At 44.5% G+C, this 13,030-nt stretch overlaps 1 protein-coding gene across 2 annotated transcripts; it reads right to left on the bottom strand.

The window, feature by feature from the left end:
- Window positions 1–499: 499 nt before the first annotated feature.
- On the bottom strand, window positions 500–12,762 carry LOC146690250 (interleukin-1 receptor type 2-like). Of its 2 annotated transcripts, none has more exons than XM_085435221.1 (9): window positions 12,538–12,762; window positions 6,694–6,771; window positions 6,048–6,300; window positions 5,338–5,530; window positions 4,763–4,931; window positions 3,037–3,099; window positions 2,726–2,858; window positions 2,468–2,622; window positions 500–1,518 (listed from the first exon to the last, which is right to left on the bottom strand). In XM_085435221.1, the coding sequence occupies exons 1-9, from the start codon at window positions 12,626–12,628 to the stop codon at window positions 1,487–1,489; spliced, it is 1,167 nt and encodes a 388-aa protein (XP_085291347.1). In that variant the 5' UTR covers window positions 12,629–12,762; the 3' UTR covers window positions 500–1,486. The 2 variants fall into 2 exon arrangements, with proteins under 2 accessions (XP_085291347.1, XP_085291348.1); XM_085435222.1 differs by lacking the exon at window positions 12,538–12,762 and adding an exon at window positions 6,895–6,944.
- Window positions 12,763–13,030: the final 268 nt, after the last annotated feature.

The raw sequence follows: 13,030 nt of genomic DNA, 5'->3' as shown, positions 1-13,030 counted from the left end.
GGTACTCAGAACCACAGAACTGTTTAAAACTGCTTGTGCTCTGCAGATGAATCACATTTATTCTCTGGAAATTCACACTGTAGAAAATGAGGCACTCTTACATTTGTGGAATAGGGACACTGCCTGCACTGTACACAAGGGCTCGTTATGGAAGCCTTTTTCTGCCAATGAAAAAATACTAGGCATCAAAATGTCAAATTAGGGACTTCAAAATTTCAATTTACTAGCTAAAACTTAGGGGTTAAGTAAAAATTGTGAGACACCTAACAAGGAATTGTGAGCTAATAACCCCAAATATTATGGTTGGAATTTTTTTAAAATGGTGAAAACAAGTTTCCGTAGATCCCACTTGAAAACCTTTTCCTGTGAAATGTTTGGGTCTGTTTGCCCACTGCTCTGTGTCACATCCTGCCGAACGATGACGGGTTTGCAGGGTCTCTCATGTGGAGGATGATGTGGACAGCAGGACAGATATTACATCAGAGTCAGCTCACCTTGGTAATAGAATAGAATAAACCTTTATTATCCCACAAATAAGAAAATTTGGTGGTTACACAGATCTTATAGCAAGAGGGATATAAAATATAAATGCAAGACACAAAGTGGTCCTATACACATAAGCAACTGAAGTTCGTATGCATGTACAGTGAACAAACAAGCTGATGAGTAAGATAACCAAAAAATTGTTAAACTGTGTTACAGAGTCTGACAGCTGTTGGTAAGAATGACCTGTTGGTAGCGCTCCTTCCTACACCGTGGGTGTAAACGTCTGTCGAACGAGCTGCTCAGTGCTCGTACAGTCTCATGCAGGGGTGGGAGGGGCTGTCCATGATGGATGTTAGCTTAGACAACATCCTCTCCTCCCCAACCTGCTCAGTGGACTTCATTAACCCAGCAAATGTCCAAGTGTTCAGTGATAATTTTCATAACACATGTAACGATGGCCCTGTAATATCAATTCCTTTTCAGGTGTGACTACACATATAAGAAAGATTGTCTCACTACCACCTATGAAAACCTTAACTTATAGCAACAAAACATCATGACTGGTACATTGCACTAAGTCAAACATTCAGGTCACCTTGAAGATTTTCTCAAACCACTTTCTTTTAGGATAGCTAGGTTTGCCGTTTAAATGTGTAGATATAAAGGTTTGTAAATTAACACAACACTCGTCTACTGAACAACATGCTCAGAATATTTATTGCATATATATGTGTATATACAGTGGACACTGATTGCAGTAGTAATATCTTGTGCAGTACAACACAACAGCTCTATTACATTTTTCCCACGTTACAAAGAAAACATTGTTTATATTTGGTTAATTCATTCCAGTAAATCCCCACTGCAAACTACAACCTCAATAATTAACATAAAATTATTCATTTGCTGATTAGCAGCCATTATAAGTGGATTTTACAGGCAAACCTGATAAAGATGGAGTACTTTGCTGATGCATCAGTTTGGTTACTGTGCGTTACAGTCAGGCACCAGTTACAACGGTGATGTTTGAATCTGGGGAGATGAACAACCAAGAGAATTAAATGTCAAAAAAGCGAGTGAACCTTAAAAATGTAACATTTGATTTACTTTACAACAGTTTTCCCTTTAGTTTATTTTATTTTTCAGTTTCATAAAAAAGATCATCATTCAAAGCTGGCACAATTCCCTTAATGAAAATGTTGCATCTGGTGTAATTATTGATATTAAATAGATGTTTAAATTATGCTAACATTTTTCCTGTCTTATTATCACTTTGAACAAAGACTTGCAGTCCAATTCAGGTTGGTCCTTTCAAAGCGTGCCGACTGCAGTGATGAAATAAACTAAATAAATAAAAAGCTTAAACAATAATCATAACTCTTTGTAACAGTTTATAAATATCTTCTACAGATAATGTTTTGGATATAGACTTCTTTAATATTTTGTAGTTAAAAGTTCGTTGTGCTGAGACCTGTGATTAGTCTGACTGGGAGTTTATTTACCTTGAACATCTGTTGTCATGGTAATAAAGTTATCCCATGTGAAATAATATAAAACTAGTCAACATGAATAAAAGAAGTTAATAGAAATGCTTTGGTGGATTAAATGTTAATAATTTTTTCACTGACTGGATGTTATTCAAAAAGTTTTTTTACATTGTGCTCGTTCACACTTTGAGGACTGTTACACAAAGCATGGTTTGAGTTTAGTGAGGTAACTTCACTAAGCTCAAATCCAGGTTTTTCACTGTTACGAAGGTTCGCTTCTTACTGGAGTACATCGCCATGGTAACTTGCACTGCAGTCCTAAGCTGCTCTGAAGCTCTGTTTGGTATAAGAGAAATCACCACCTACTGACCAGTCAGTTTGACTTCTTTCTTTTTCATATTTTAGAGAAAAGATTACTTGATTAACTGATTGGGAGAACATACACTAGTCCTCAAGGTTAGTAAGCAACATTAGGTGAGATATAATGTTTTTACCTGCTGGTTGCAGACTGAAATATCTTTCAGGAAAGCCCCTGTCACTGTACGCACAGCAGGTGTAGTTTATGTTGAAGTCCTCCTCCTTCAGCTCAGAAAATATCAGCCAGGTCTCTAACCACGCACCTTTACTGGAGCCATCTTGGGGCAGCAAACTGTTGAAGACAATGAGATGAGATCGTCCTAAAATTCCCAAAAGTCTCAACGTTCTCAAAAGTAAGCAAATAAAACAAATTGATGGAGATTTAAGGTACTGACCGCTGTTCTAACATGTGTACACGGTGAGAGGTGTTAGTCTCAAAGAATCCATCTTTGTCCAACCAATAAATATCAACGATAGGCTTCCCAACACCCGGCACAAACACCAGGCACCTTTTACTGAAGTTGTACCCTGAAAACATGCGCAAAACAGTGACTCAGTATAAACATGAAACTGTATATTTAGCATTTACTCTCCCTGCAGAAGTCTGTGACTTTCAACCCAATATGTTGGCCTAAATGAAGCCTGAGATACATAAATATGAAATCAACAGAACACCACATTTCTCAGAAGATCTTAGAGGACTTACCGCTCTGTGCTTTGATTACATCATTGGAGGGTTCATGCACTTGTGGAACCAAAGAGTAATCCCCTGAAACAGAGAACATCAAATACTGTGTAGCTTACAGTAGAGGTTGAATAATCACAAAGATATAATGGAAATTGAATCATATTTCTCTTTCACAGTTTTACAGTAAGCAAACCTAAGAAACCATTATTACTAACACAACTGATGTTTCTTTTTCTGTTATTATTTTTATTGTTAAAATGAAGCGATTATGCTTTTTTCACCGGATTTTTGTCAACATACAGTAGTGTCAAGATAGTCTTTGAGGCCTTTGGGCTGGGATGTGTTGGGCAACCGTGATTCTGTCCTTTCAACTGCGCTCAGTATAGAAGTCACGATACCTCAGCTCGCTTGCAAGTGTTTGGGAGCTGTTCTGTTCTGTTTTGTTTGTGTTTGAGGGCGTTACTGTATATGCCTGACTAACTGAAGTGGATATCACGGTCAGTTAGCAGTCAAACATAAACCTTGCTTGAATAACAGAACAAAGACACAGCTGCCCTTCTCAGCTGTGTGGGGGCTCCTGATGAGGTCTTTATCTTGTGTAGCCCAAGGCAAACACAGTTTTTGTTTTGTATTTCCCCGTCTTGTGCCACATGCTTGTTCAAGATATAACATAACAATTTTCACTAAGTGAATCTGTGAATCATAATTTGAGGTATCTAGGTGCTAACCTATAAGCTACATGAGGCTTAGCGGGGGATAATTATGACACAGTCAAACCCAAGTAAATGAAAACCAAGTTGAGTGCTCGGAAATACCAGCTTTATGACTGAAGAGCATTGTGCACATCTATACAGTTACTTATTGTATCATCACTGTTATTTTATAATTCATCTTTACATATGGACAAAAAAAATCACTCTGTTGTCTTCTTCCTCTTTTTTCAGCTGCTCCCTTCATGGGGCGCCACAGCAGATCATCTGCCTCTATCTCACCCTATCCCTATTGCCCCTTTCTGTCACACCCACCCTCCACATGCCCTCCTTCACTACATCCATGAATCTTCTCTGTGTTCTACCTCTTTTCCTCCTGCCTGGATGCTCATCCTCAGCATTATATGTCTAACATAGCCCCTTTCCCTCCTCTGCATGCGTCCAAACCATCCCAGCCTTTCCTCTTTACATTTATCTCCAAACTGTTAACATAGCAGCCTCTCTGATATGTTCAATGCTAATCTTAATCATTTTTGTCACACCCAGTATAAACCTATATAGATCTTCAAATCCCCCAGCTCGGCCTCCTGTCTCTTTATCATTGCCACCATCTCCAAACCGCCATTATCATTATCTTCCCTCCAGTCAATACTTCCATTGCTCTAGGTTGTCTTCCACCTGCTCCCTGCTCTCACTACAGGTCTGCAAACATCATAATTCACATCATCATAATCCTGTCTGACCTCATCTTCAGCCTGTCCATCACTATCGCAAACAGCATGGTCAATCCCTGGTCCCACCCCCACCTTAAACACCTTCTATCACTTCGAATGCGCCCCGCACCACTGTCTCGTTGTCCTCATACATGGCCTCCCTCACATACTTCTTCACCATTCCTGACTACGTCATTCAGAGCCAAAGTTCCTCTCCTAGCATACAAAAGTATGTCATCTGGACCAACTGCCCTTCCACACTTCATCCACTTCATAGCCCCCTCACTTCATTTCAGTGTTTCTCTTAATCTACAATCTCACCTTTGACCTCTGCGCTAATAGTCTCTGACACAGATCCTTTGATGCCACCCAGGGTGAATGTCAGAGTACAGGTATAGGTGCCTTTGTGTTGAAGGTCCACACTGGTAATTTTCAGTCTGGTGCCCCAGTACTCATAGCTGCCTGTTCCGTCCTCTATGGGGTCACAACCCTAGAGGGAGAAACGCATAAGTCTTTTTTCAAATTAACAATGCATGAAGAAAAATGTTAACTATTTAAATTGGAGAACAGTTTACAGCCACTGGGATAGTTTTGATGCTCCTAATCTGTTCAGATAGACATTTAAAGAGTTCCATGATTTTTAATATTATTAAACTGTTTGTTTCCCTTCCACAAAATTAAAGGGCACGCACACAAACACACCGAGACTGGGATCTGCTGTCAGTCAAATTGCAATTTTTAAACACTCGTATCTCCCCAGAGTTTCAATACATTCCTGGTATTGATAGAAGTTGGAATAGTGGTAGTAAATAGTTGAGGCTGCAGCTACTGTGCAGTCTCTCCATTAAAACCATTAGGTTTCATGCAGCACTCAACAACAATTCTGGAGAACTCACTCTGTACCACTTGATGGAGGAGGAGATGTTGTAGCTGTTCAGCTTATTCATTTCGTTCTTCAGAGGGCAGTTCAGATTGTCAGTGACTCCTTTTGTAAGTTGCTGATAAGCTTTCCTCGGCCTTCCACATTCTCCTGTAGGTCTTTCATCCACCACCAGTCGGCTGGCCTCCCTGTAGCAGTGGGAAGGAGTCCTGTTGGGAAATTAAGCAGAAATATTATAAATGAATAGATAATTGGGCACACTCGCCCTGGCAGTGACGGTCATTGTTTGACCTTCTCCACAGTCAAAAATCAAACAATATTAATATTAAATTTGTTGGAATTGTAAGGGATCTTGATCTTAGATTTTGAAAATCTAAATCTAATTCTGTGTTGGGGATAGATAATATTGCAGCAGTGCCGCTGCACGGGAGGCGGACGCACCTGAGCGGAATCCGGTTGTTGTTGTTGGAGTGTGTGGCTGCAAGCTGCAAAGCTGCAGCCCGTGTGTGAACGGCAATCGGAATAAAAGTGTTTGAAAGTACTGAGATGTGGGCGGTTTCGTCATTCTCCTATTATAATTTCCAATACAGTAAAAGCCATAAACCACTCTGTGTTCACTGTGATTACTGATAGATCATGGAGGCAGTTCGATGAGTTGTGTAAGGTGTAAATTAATACTGTGTTCTACTCTTTTCTAATATTTCTACTTCTACTAGTGCTTCCTACCTCAGTATGGTCACATAATCCCCACTGTCATTCATGGTTACATTGAGAATCCACAGAGTCTCCTCGTGCACCAGGATGTGACCAGTCTGACTGCTGATTTCTTGGCCTGACACCGAGTTGTACCACGTGATGTTGTACGGGACAGTTTTGAAATCAAAGACGTCTGAGGACACCAGTGTGCTTCTCAGCATAGCCACATCTCCAGGAACAGAGAAAACCCTCTCAAACTGGAGTTTGTAGTCAGTACAGTTCTCTGCAACATACATGTAAGTGTGGAATAGAGAAAATAGTTATTTAACCTTTTATTGCTGAGAAATCAAACGTTTCAAAGTCAAATATAATGTTGTTATTTGTTTGAAATTAATTGAATTGAACTGAACTGAGATGTGACATATTTCCTGCTCCATGTGTTTTTACTTGAACTTTCCCAAGCAGAGTTAAAAATCAGTGTTGTTGTAATTCTATCCCTGGCCACAAGAGGGCAATAAAATACTTCAGATCATGCTAGTGGCTCAAGCTGCAGCTTGGCAAAAACATGACATATTTACAGAAACATTTAAAAATTTGTTAATGTGTTCAGTGTGTGTGTGTGTGTGTGTGTGTGTGTGTGTGTGTGTGTGTGTGTGTGTAAAATAGTGTTACTCACCCTCTTCAGATCCTCTACATATTCCACACAGCCCGAAGAAAAACACAAAGCTTACCAGAACTAGACTTAAGTCCATGGCTGAAAAACACACAGATACACAACATTTACAACACAGCATTCATGCTAGAAAGTATATAAACATCATAAAATAGCAGTCAGGCAACAACTGGAAAATTTTATGCAGTGAAAGCAACAACTTACCAGAGCCTTTAAAACCCATCAATGATCAGCAGAAATTAACGACTTTACTCTGCCTCAGATTTTTCCTCTGCTTGCTTCTCCCTTTCTCTTTCTCTCACGATCTAGCTTCCTCCCTCCTCATTCCTCATGAGTGACTTGTGTTGTTGCGTTTGAGGAGTTGTTTATATAAACCTCAAATGCTACATAATGCTCTTTGAGTGGAAACAGAACTTTGCAATTTTAGGCGTTGCTGGAAGAAGGAAACTGTCTTGTAAAGAAAAGTAGACTGAAACTAACAATGCAAAGTTTCCTCAACTGCAGTGCAGCCCAGAGAGAAAGTTTCAAGTGTAAACTGGAAAATACAAAGTCTCCAACCAAACAATTATCATGGTAAATGGACTGATTCTTATATAGCGCTTTTCTACGCTCCCGCAGTACTCAAAGCACTGTATACAACATGCCTCATTCACCCATTCATAGAAGCACTTCTAAACTCAAGTGGAAACTAATAAACATTCACACTCCAATGAATGCATCGGAGGGCAACTTGGGGTTATTATCTTGCCTAAGAATATTTGGCATGCAAACTAGGGAAGCCAAGGATCGAACCACCAACCTTCCAATTATGGTAAATGGACTGGTTCTTATATAGCGTTTTTCTACTCATCTGAGCACTTAAAGCACTTTACACAACTTGTGCATTCACCCATTCTCAAGCACATTTTTCTTAGTGCTTTATAACTAACATTCACACTCCGATGGATAGGGATGGGTATTGATAAGATTTTAACGATTCCGATTCCATTTTCGATTCTGTTTAACGATTCGATTCTTTATCGATTCTCTTATCGATTCTTTTTAAAAAAAAAAAAAAAAAAAAGGAGAACACTAAGGTCGATTAGCTTAGAACTTTGTTTTATATCTTCTCTTTGAACAACATAGAAACTTAGGAGTAACATGGCCTTACAAACCCAACAGTGAGAGCTTCAGAGATCCAGCCTACGGCTCTTCAATGGGGTGTCACAGGGTCCCCAGGAAAAAAAATTGTAAATGTAAAATAATAAAATAAATATTCTTCTGTAGCAATAACAAAGTATAACATAAATTGTTCTGTGGCAATTACACAAGAATATCCAGTAATGTCCCTGCCTACAATTAAACACATTCACTTACCAAAAATCATCTGCTGTGGCAAACGGGTGCAAGCCTTTGACCACAAACTGAGTCACTGCTCTGTGACATTCGTCTATCCTGCCTGAAAGGAGACGCTGCCGGCAGACTGCAGCGAGAACTCCCAGCATCTGAGCCAGACTGTCACGGTGCGCTGTGACAGACCGTGCGGTGGTGTGTGTGGTGGACCCAGGTGCGAACACAAGTGAGCAGACGGGAGTGAACTTTAAACAAAAGCGAGCCTTTTATTGTGGCTGGTAACGCAAGAGAAACAAACAAGAATAAGGGCAGAACAAAAGCAATAACTAAAACAGAAACCTAAACTGGAAATGAACTAAGGTAAGGCTATGACTTAGAATACAACAGACTGGGCATGGAAACATGGAGGGTGGGAACACAGACGACGCGACACAGACTGTAAGAAACACAGAGACTAAATACACATGAGGGATGATCAGGGGAAGTGGCCACACATGGGAACGCAGCTGATATACATGAACTTAACGACAGGAGGAGTGAAACTGAATACACTGACATTCAATACAGACTTTCAAAGTAAAACAGGAAACATGGAGATTAGACATGACATGAACTAAACATAACCATGCAGACATGACTCATGACAGATAGACGCACGAACCAGGGAGACTCAGTACAGGGGAAGATGACAGAAGCGACAGCATGAACTTGACAACACAAGACACACGGACATAAACACATGAAGGGCAAGGGAGGCTATATACAAGGGTAATATAATTACAAATGAGCTGGAATAACTAAATGAACCTAAACAATCAATAAACATCAAAACAGACTAAACACAAAACACTGGGTCGCACGACCCAGGACCATGACACCACCCCCCCACCAAGGGCTGGCTCCAGACAGCCCCAAACCAAAAGAAACAGACCACCGAGCCCGGGCGGGCGGCGGGGGACCAGGACGGAGGGACCAGAACAAGAAAAAAAACAGCCAACAGAAAACACTGGAGCATGTGACAAAAGTCCAAACATAGTTCAGGGGGTCGGCCCGGAGGGCGGCAACACACCAGCCCACAGTTTACGAGTTCAGGCGGCCGACCCGGGGGTTGGCAACCCAACAGGCCACGCCATCTCCCATCAGGAGGCTGTCCATGTGAGAGGCAGTGGCTGTGCAGTTCGGGAGGCCGACCCGGAACGCGCGGGCACAAGAGTTCAAGGGTCATACAGTCGGGGGGGCGACCAGGCGGGCGCCACAGGTGACAGAGCCGGTCAGGAGGCCAGCCGTGCGGAAGGCAACGGTGGCGGCGAAGGGGACGGCGGAGCAGCTCAGGGGGCCGGCCGCGCGGAAGGCAGCGGTGGTCCTCCAGTGTCAGGCGTACTGGCCGAGGCCCGGTGGGCACAGGACCAGTCGAGGTAGGACCAGGCGGTGGCGTGGCAGCCACAGGTGACGGAGCCGGACCAGGCGACGGCGAAGCAGGAGCTGCGGCAGAGGCTGGACCAGGCGACGGCGAAGCAGGCGCTGAGGCTGGGCCAGGCGAAGTAGGAGCAGAAGCCGAAGCTGGACCAGGCGTAGCAGAGGCAGAGGCTGGACCAGGCGTAGCAGAAGCAGAGGCTGGGCCAGGCGAAGCAGGAGCAGAAGGTGGCTGGATGGGCGGCTCGGGCCCCCCAGCTGACGTGGCGTGAGGCCGGATGGGCTCCTCGGGCCCCCCAGCTGACGTGGCGTGAGGCCGGATGGGCTCCTCGGGCCCTCCAGCTGACGTGGCGTGAGGCCGGATGGGCTCCTCGGGCCCTCCAGCTGACGTGGCGTGAGGCTGAACGGGCTCCTCGGGCCCTCCAGCTGACGAGGCTTGAGGCTGAATGGGCTCCTCGGGCCCTCCAGCTGACGAGGCATGAAGCAGCGGGGGTGCTGCGAGGTGCCGAGGTGGCACACCCAGGGATCCAGCTACAGGTGCAGGATGAGCAGTGATGGAGACCCCTGGCAAAACAGAGAGCTGAACAGGGGACTGAGCCGTTACCCTGGCAGAAGAAAGATGCCGCTGACTCTCTGGGAAGTTTAATGTAACATCACACGAGTCATTTTCCTTCCCACACACAAAGTCAGTGTCTTTATTCCCAGTCTTTGGTTCTTTACACTCAGAGGCAGAAAAACACAAACTCAGATTGGCTGCCTCACCCTCACCAGGATTACATAGATTAATCTTGGTCACACAGGCAGCATCTACCCTGTAATATTGCCCAGAGTCCGTAACGGTCTCAGCATCAGCTCCAGCGGAAGTTTCGCCATCCCTAGCAAGCGAGTTAACTGTTAAGAAAAACCCCTGTTCGAAAGTTGGACCCCCAAGGCTCTCAGAACAGTTCATTTCCTCTAAGGAAACGTCACGTTGTTTTCCTGTGACAGTCTTCACCTGTGACAGGGTTTCAGTCACCAAAGGGGCTAGTTCGACCACATGAGCTGCGTGTATAACTGAACCGTTCATGGAAACATGGTTAATCAGTTCATGGCTAGGTTCCTGGACCTCCATTAAGTCGGCACAACTGGGTAAAGAAGACTCATTCACGTCCATTTTGAAGTCATGTGGTGGACTTGTAACCTGATCAGAGTCTGTGCTTACAGATACAGCAGTTACACTTAGTTCTGATGGGATGGCTGGCACTAGGTTAACGCCAAGAGTCTGAATGAACTTTTCTGTGATTGGTTTGACAGAGCCATTAGCTTTAGCAGAGAACATATTAGGCACAAATGAAACAAAAGTGGTGCTGTCAGAGGGGATTGAAGCCTCATTACGCTCTGACTGACAGGAATCATGCGGCTCGGCCTGGTATTTGGCAGTCTCAGGCCTGCATTCCCCAGCTAGCCCCCCACCAGAAGTTGATTTAGACAGAGACTCTGAGTCATCTATGAATGGAAGTGCAGCTAACGCAGTGTCTGATAGAGCAGTGGCTGCCAGTGGTGGTGCAGAATGGGAGCTTACTAAATCAGTAGTGCTCCCAACCAACACCCCATCCTGAAATGAGTTAGAAGAAACAAAAGAACATGATTCCAAATTTACACAAACTGAAGGTAAAACATGATCATTAGAGACAGTATCGGAGGCCATCCTTGCCAGAAATGAGGCAGGCGAAGTAAAGTCTAAGCGGATTGGAGACGGCGAGCGGCTGGTAGGCTGTGCAGCAGGTGAGAGGTCCTCCTCCGGGATGAGCCAGGGCTTCCACCGGAGCTCGTCCTCCCGATAAGCCCGTAACACCTGCTGCCGCTCTTCCTCGCCAAAGTCTATGGCCTCCGTCGTCTCCGTGTGCCACGCCGTGCGGCCAGGCCGCGGTGAAGACGCGGAAGCCGACGGGGCGCGAGCGGAGGGTGTGTCGGTGGCGAGCCTCACCGTTCCAACCGCAACTGCTTCTGGCTCGCGAAGCAGCGGGGAAACGGGACAACAGCAGGGCTCTGGCGGCACTGCCCGCACACTAGGCAGCCGTGGCTGCGGACAGAGTTGGAGAGCGGTGATGAGAAAGTCAGTGATCAGCGGGTGTAGTGCCTCCCATAGCCAGGGAAACACAGACACGCATACTCCCGCTTGGCGGGCTAACTCCTCCCGTTCCTCCTCTCCGGAGCACCGCAGCCATTTACCACATAGCGACTCCACCGTCTGGAGGATCTCCCTCTCTTGTGTCGCTGGGTCCGACATGGTCGCGTCGTACTGTCACGGTGCGCTGTGACAGACCGTGCGGTGGTGTGTGTGGTGGACCCAGGTGCGAACACAAGTGAGCAGACGGGAGTGAACTTTAAACAAAAGCGAGCCTTTTATTGTGGCTGGTAACGCAAGAGAAACAAACAAGAATAAGGGCAGCACAAAAGCAATAACTAAAACAGAAACCTAAACTGGAAATGAACTAAGGTAAGGCTATGACTTAGAATACAACAGACCGGGCATGGAAACATGGAGGGTGGGAACACAGACGACGCGACACAGACTGTAAGAAACACAGAGACTAAATACACATGAGGGATGATCAGGGGAAGTGGCCACACATGGGAACGCAGCTGATATACATGAACTTAACGACAGGAGGAGTGAAACTGAATACACTGACATTCAATACAGACTTTCAAAGTAAAACAGGAAACATGGAGATTAGACATGACATGAACTAAACATAACCATGCAGACATGACTCATGACAGATAGACGCACGAACCAGGGAGACTCAGTACAGGGGAAGATGACAGAAGCGACAGCATGAACTTGACAACACAAGACACACGGACATAAACACATGAAGGGCAAGGGAAGCTATATACAAGGGTAATATAATTACAAATGAGCTGGAATAACTAAATGAACCTAAACAATCAATAAACATCAAAACAGACTAAACACAAAACACTGGGTCGCACGACCCAGGACCATGACACAGACTCTGTCTCTCTCATCATGGTCACCTACATGTACAGTAATGGCAGGTCTTGTAATAAGGCAGATCGCGCTAACATAATATGCACTGTTAGTTGATTATTTACCTGCCGCATTAACGGAAGAGGGCGTGCAAACGTTACCGCTGCTGCTGGGAGAGTCACGAGTCCGGAGTGGAATTAAAAACACGACATTCATTTAAGGTCATCGCGTGTTTTGTGAGCAAATGCTTTTGCATATTCGTAGTGTTTCCTCCCTTAAATGAAATATCTACTTTGCAAGTTGCCCTGTTGTCATCGGTTCTCATAAAGTATAATCAAACTTTTGAGCGTTTGAGCCGCTTAAGCGCCATGTTTCCTGCCAGGTAAATGACGCTCCGCAACGTGGTGACGTCATTCGGGGCGACTGGAATCGATAAGGGAATCGTTTGCAAAAATGGCAAACGATTCCAAGGAATTGAAACAGTGGGAACCGGTTCTCAACAAGAACCGGTTTTCGATACCCATCCCTACCGATGGATGCATCGGAGAGCAATTTGGGGTTAGTATCTTGCCCAAGGATATTTGGCATGCAGGGGAAACCAGGAATCGAACCACCAAC

This window comes from Copadichromis virginalis, linkage group LG16 (genome assembly GCF_057382275.1).
Source record: "Copadichromis virginalis isolate Kocher_CV1m ecotype Utaka linkage group LG16, C_Virginalis_male_GT1.1, whole genome shotgun sequence".
In the NCBI taxonomy this organism is placed as follows: Eukaryota; Metazoa; Chordata; class Actinopteri; order Cichliformes; family Cichlidae; genus Copadichromis; species Copadichromis virginalis.
Note: the sequence above shows the minus strand (reverse complement) of the source record. Positions and strands in the feature narration are given on the sequence as shown.

Coding starts and splice junctions, on each gene's coding strand:
- LOC146690250 (XM_085435221.1), bottom strand. CDS start 12,628: ATGAATGTCGTGTTTTTAATTCCACTCCGGACTCGTGACTCTCCCAGC. Junction 5,531..6,047: donor GATTATGTGACCATACTGAG/GTAGGAAGCACT, acceptor ATTTCCCAACAG/GACTCCTTCCCACTGCTACA. Junction 1,519..2,467: donor TTTCAGTCTGCAACCAGCAG/GTAAAAACATTA, acceptor TCATCTCCCCAG/ATTCAAACATCACCGTTGTA.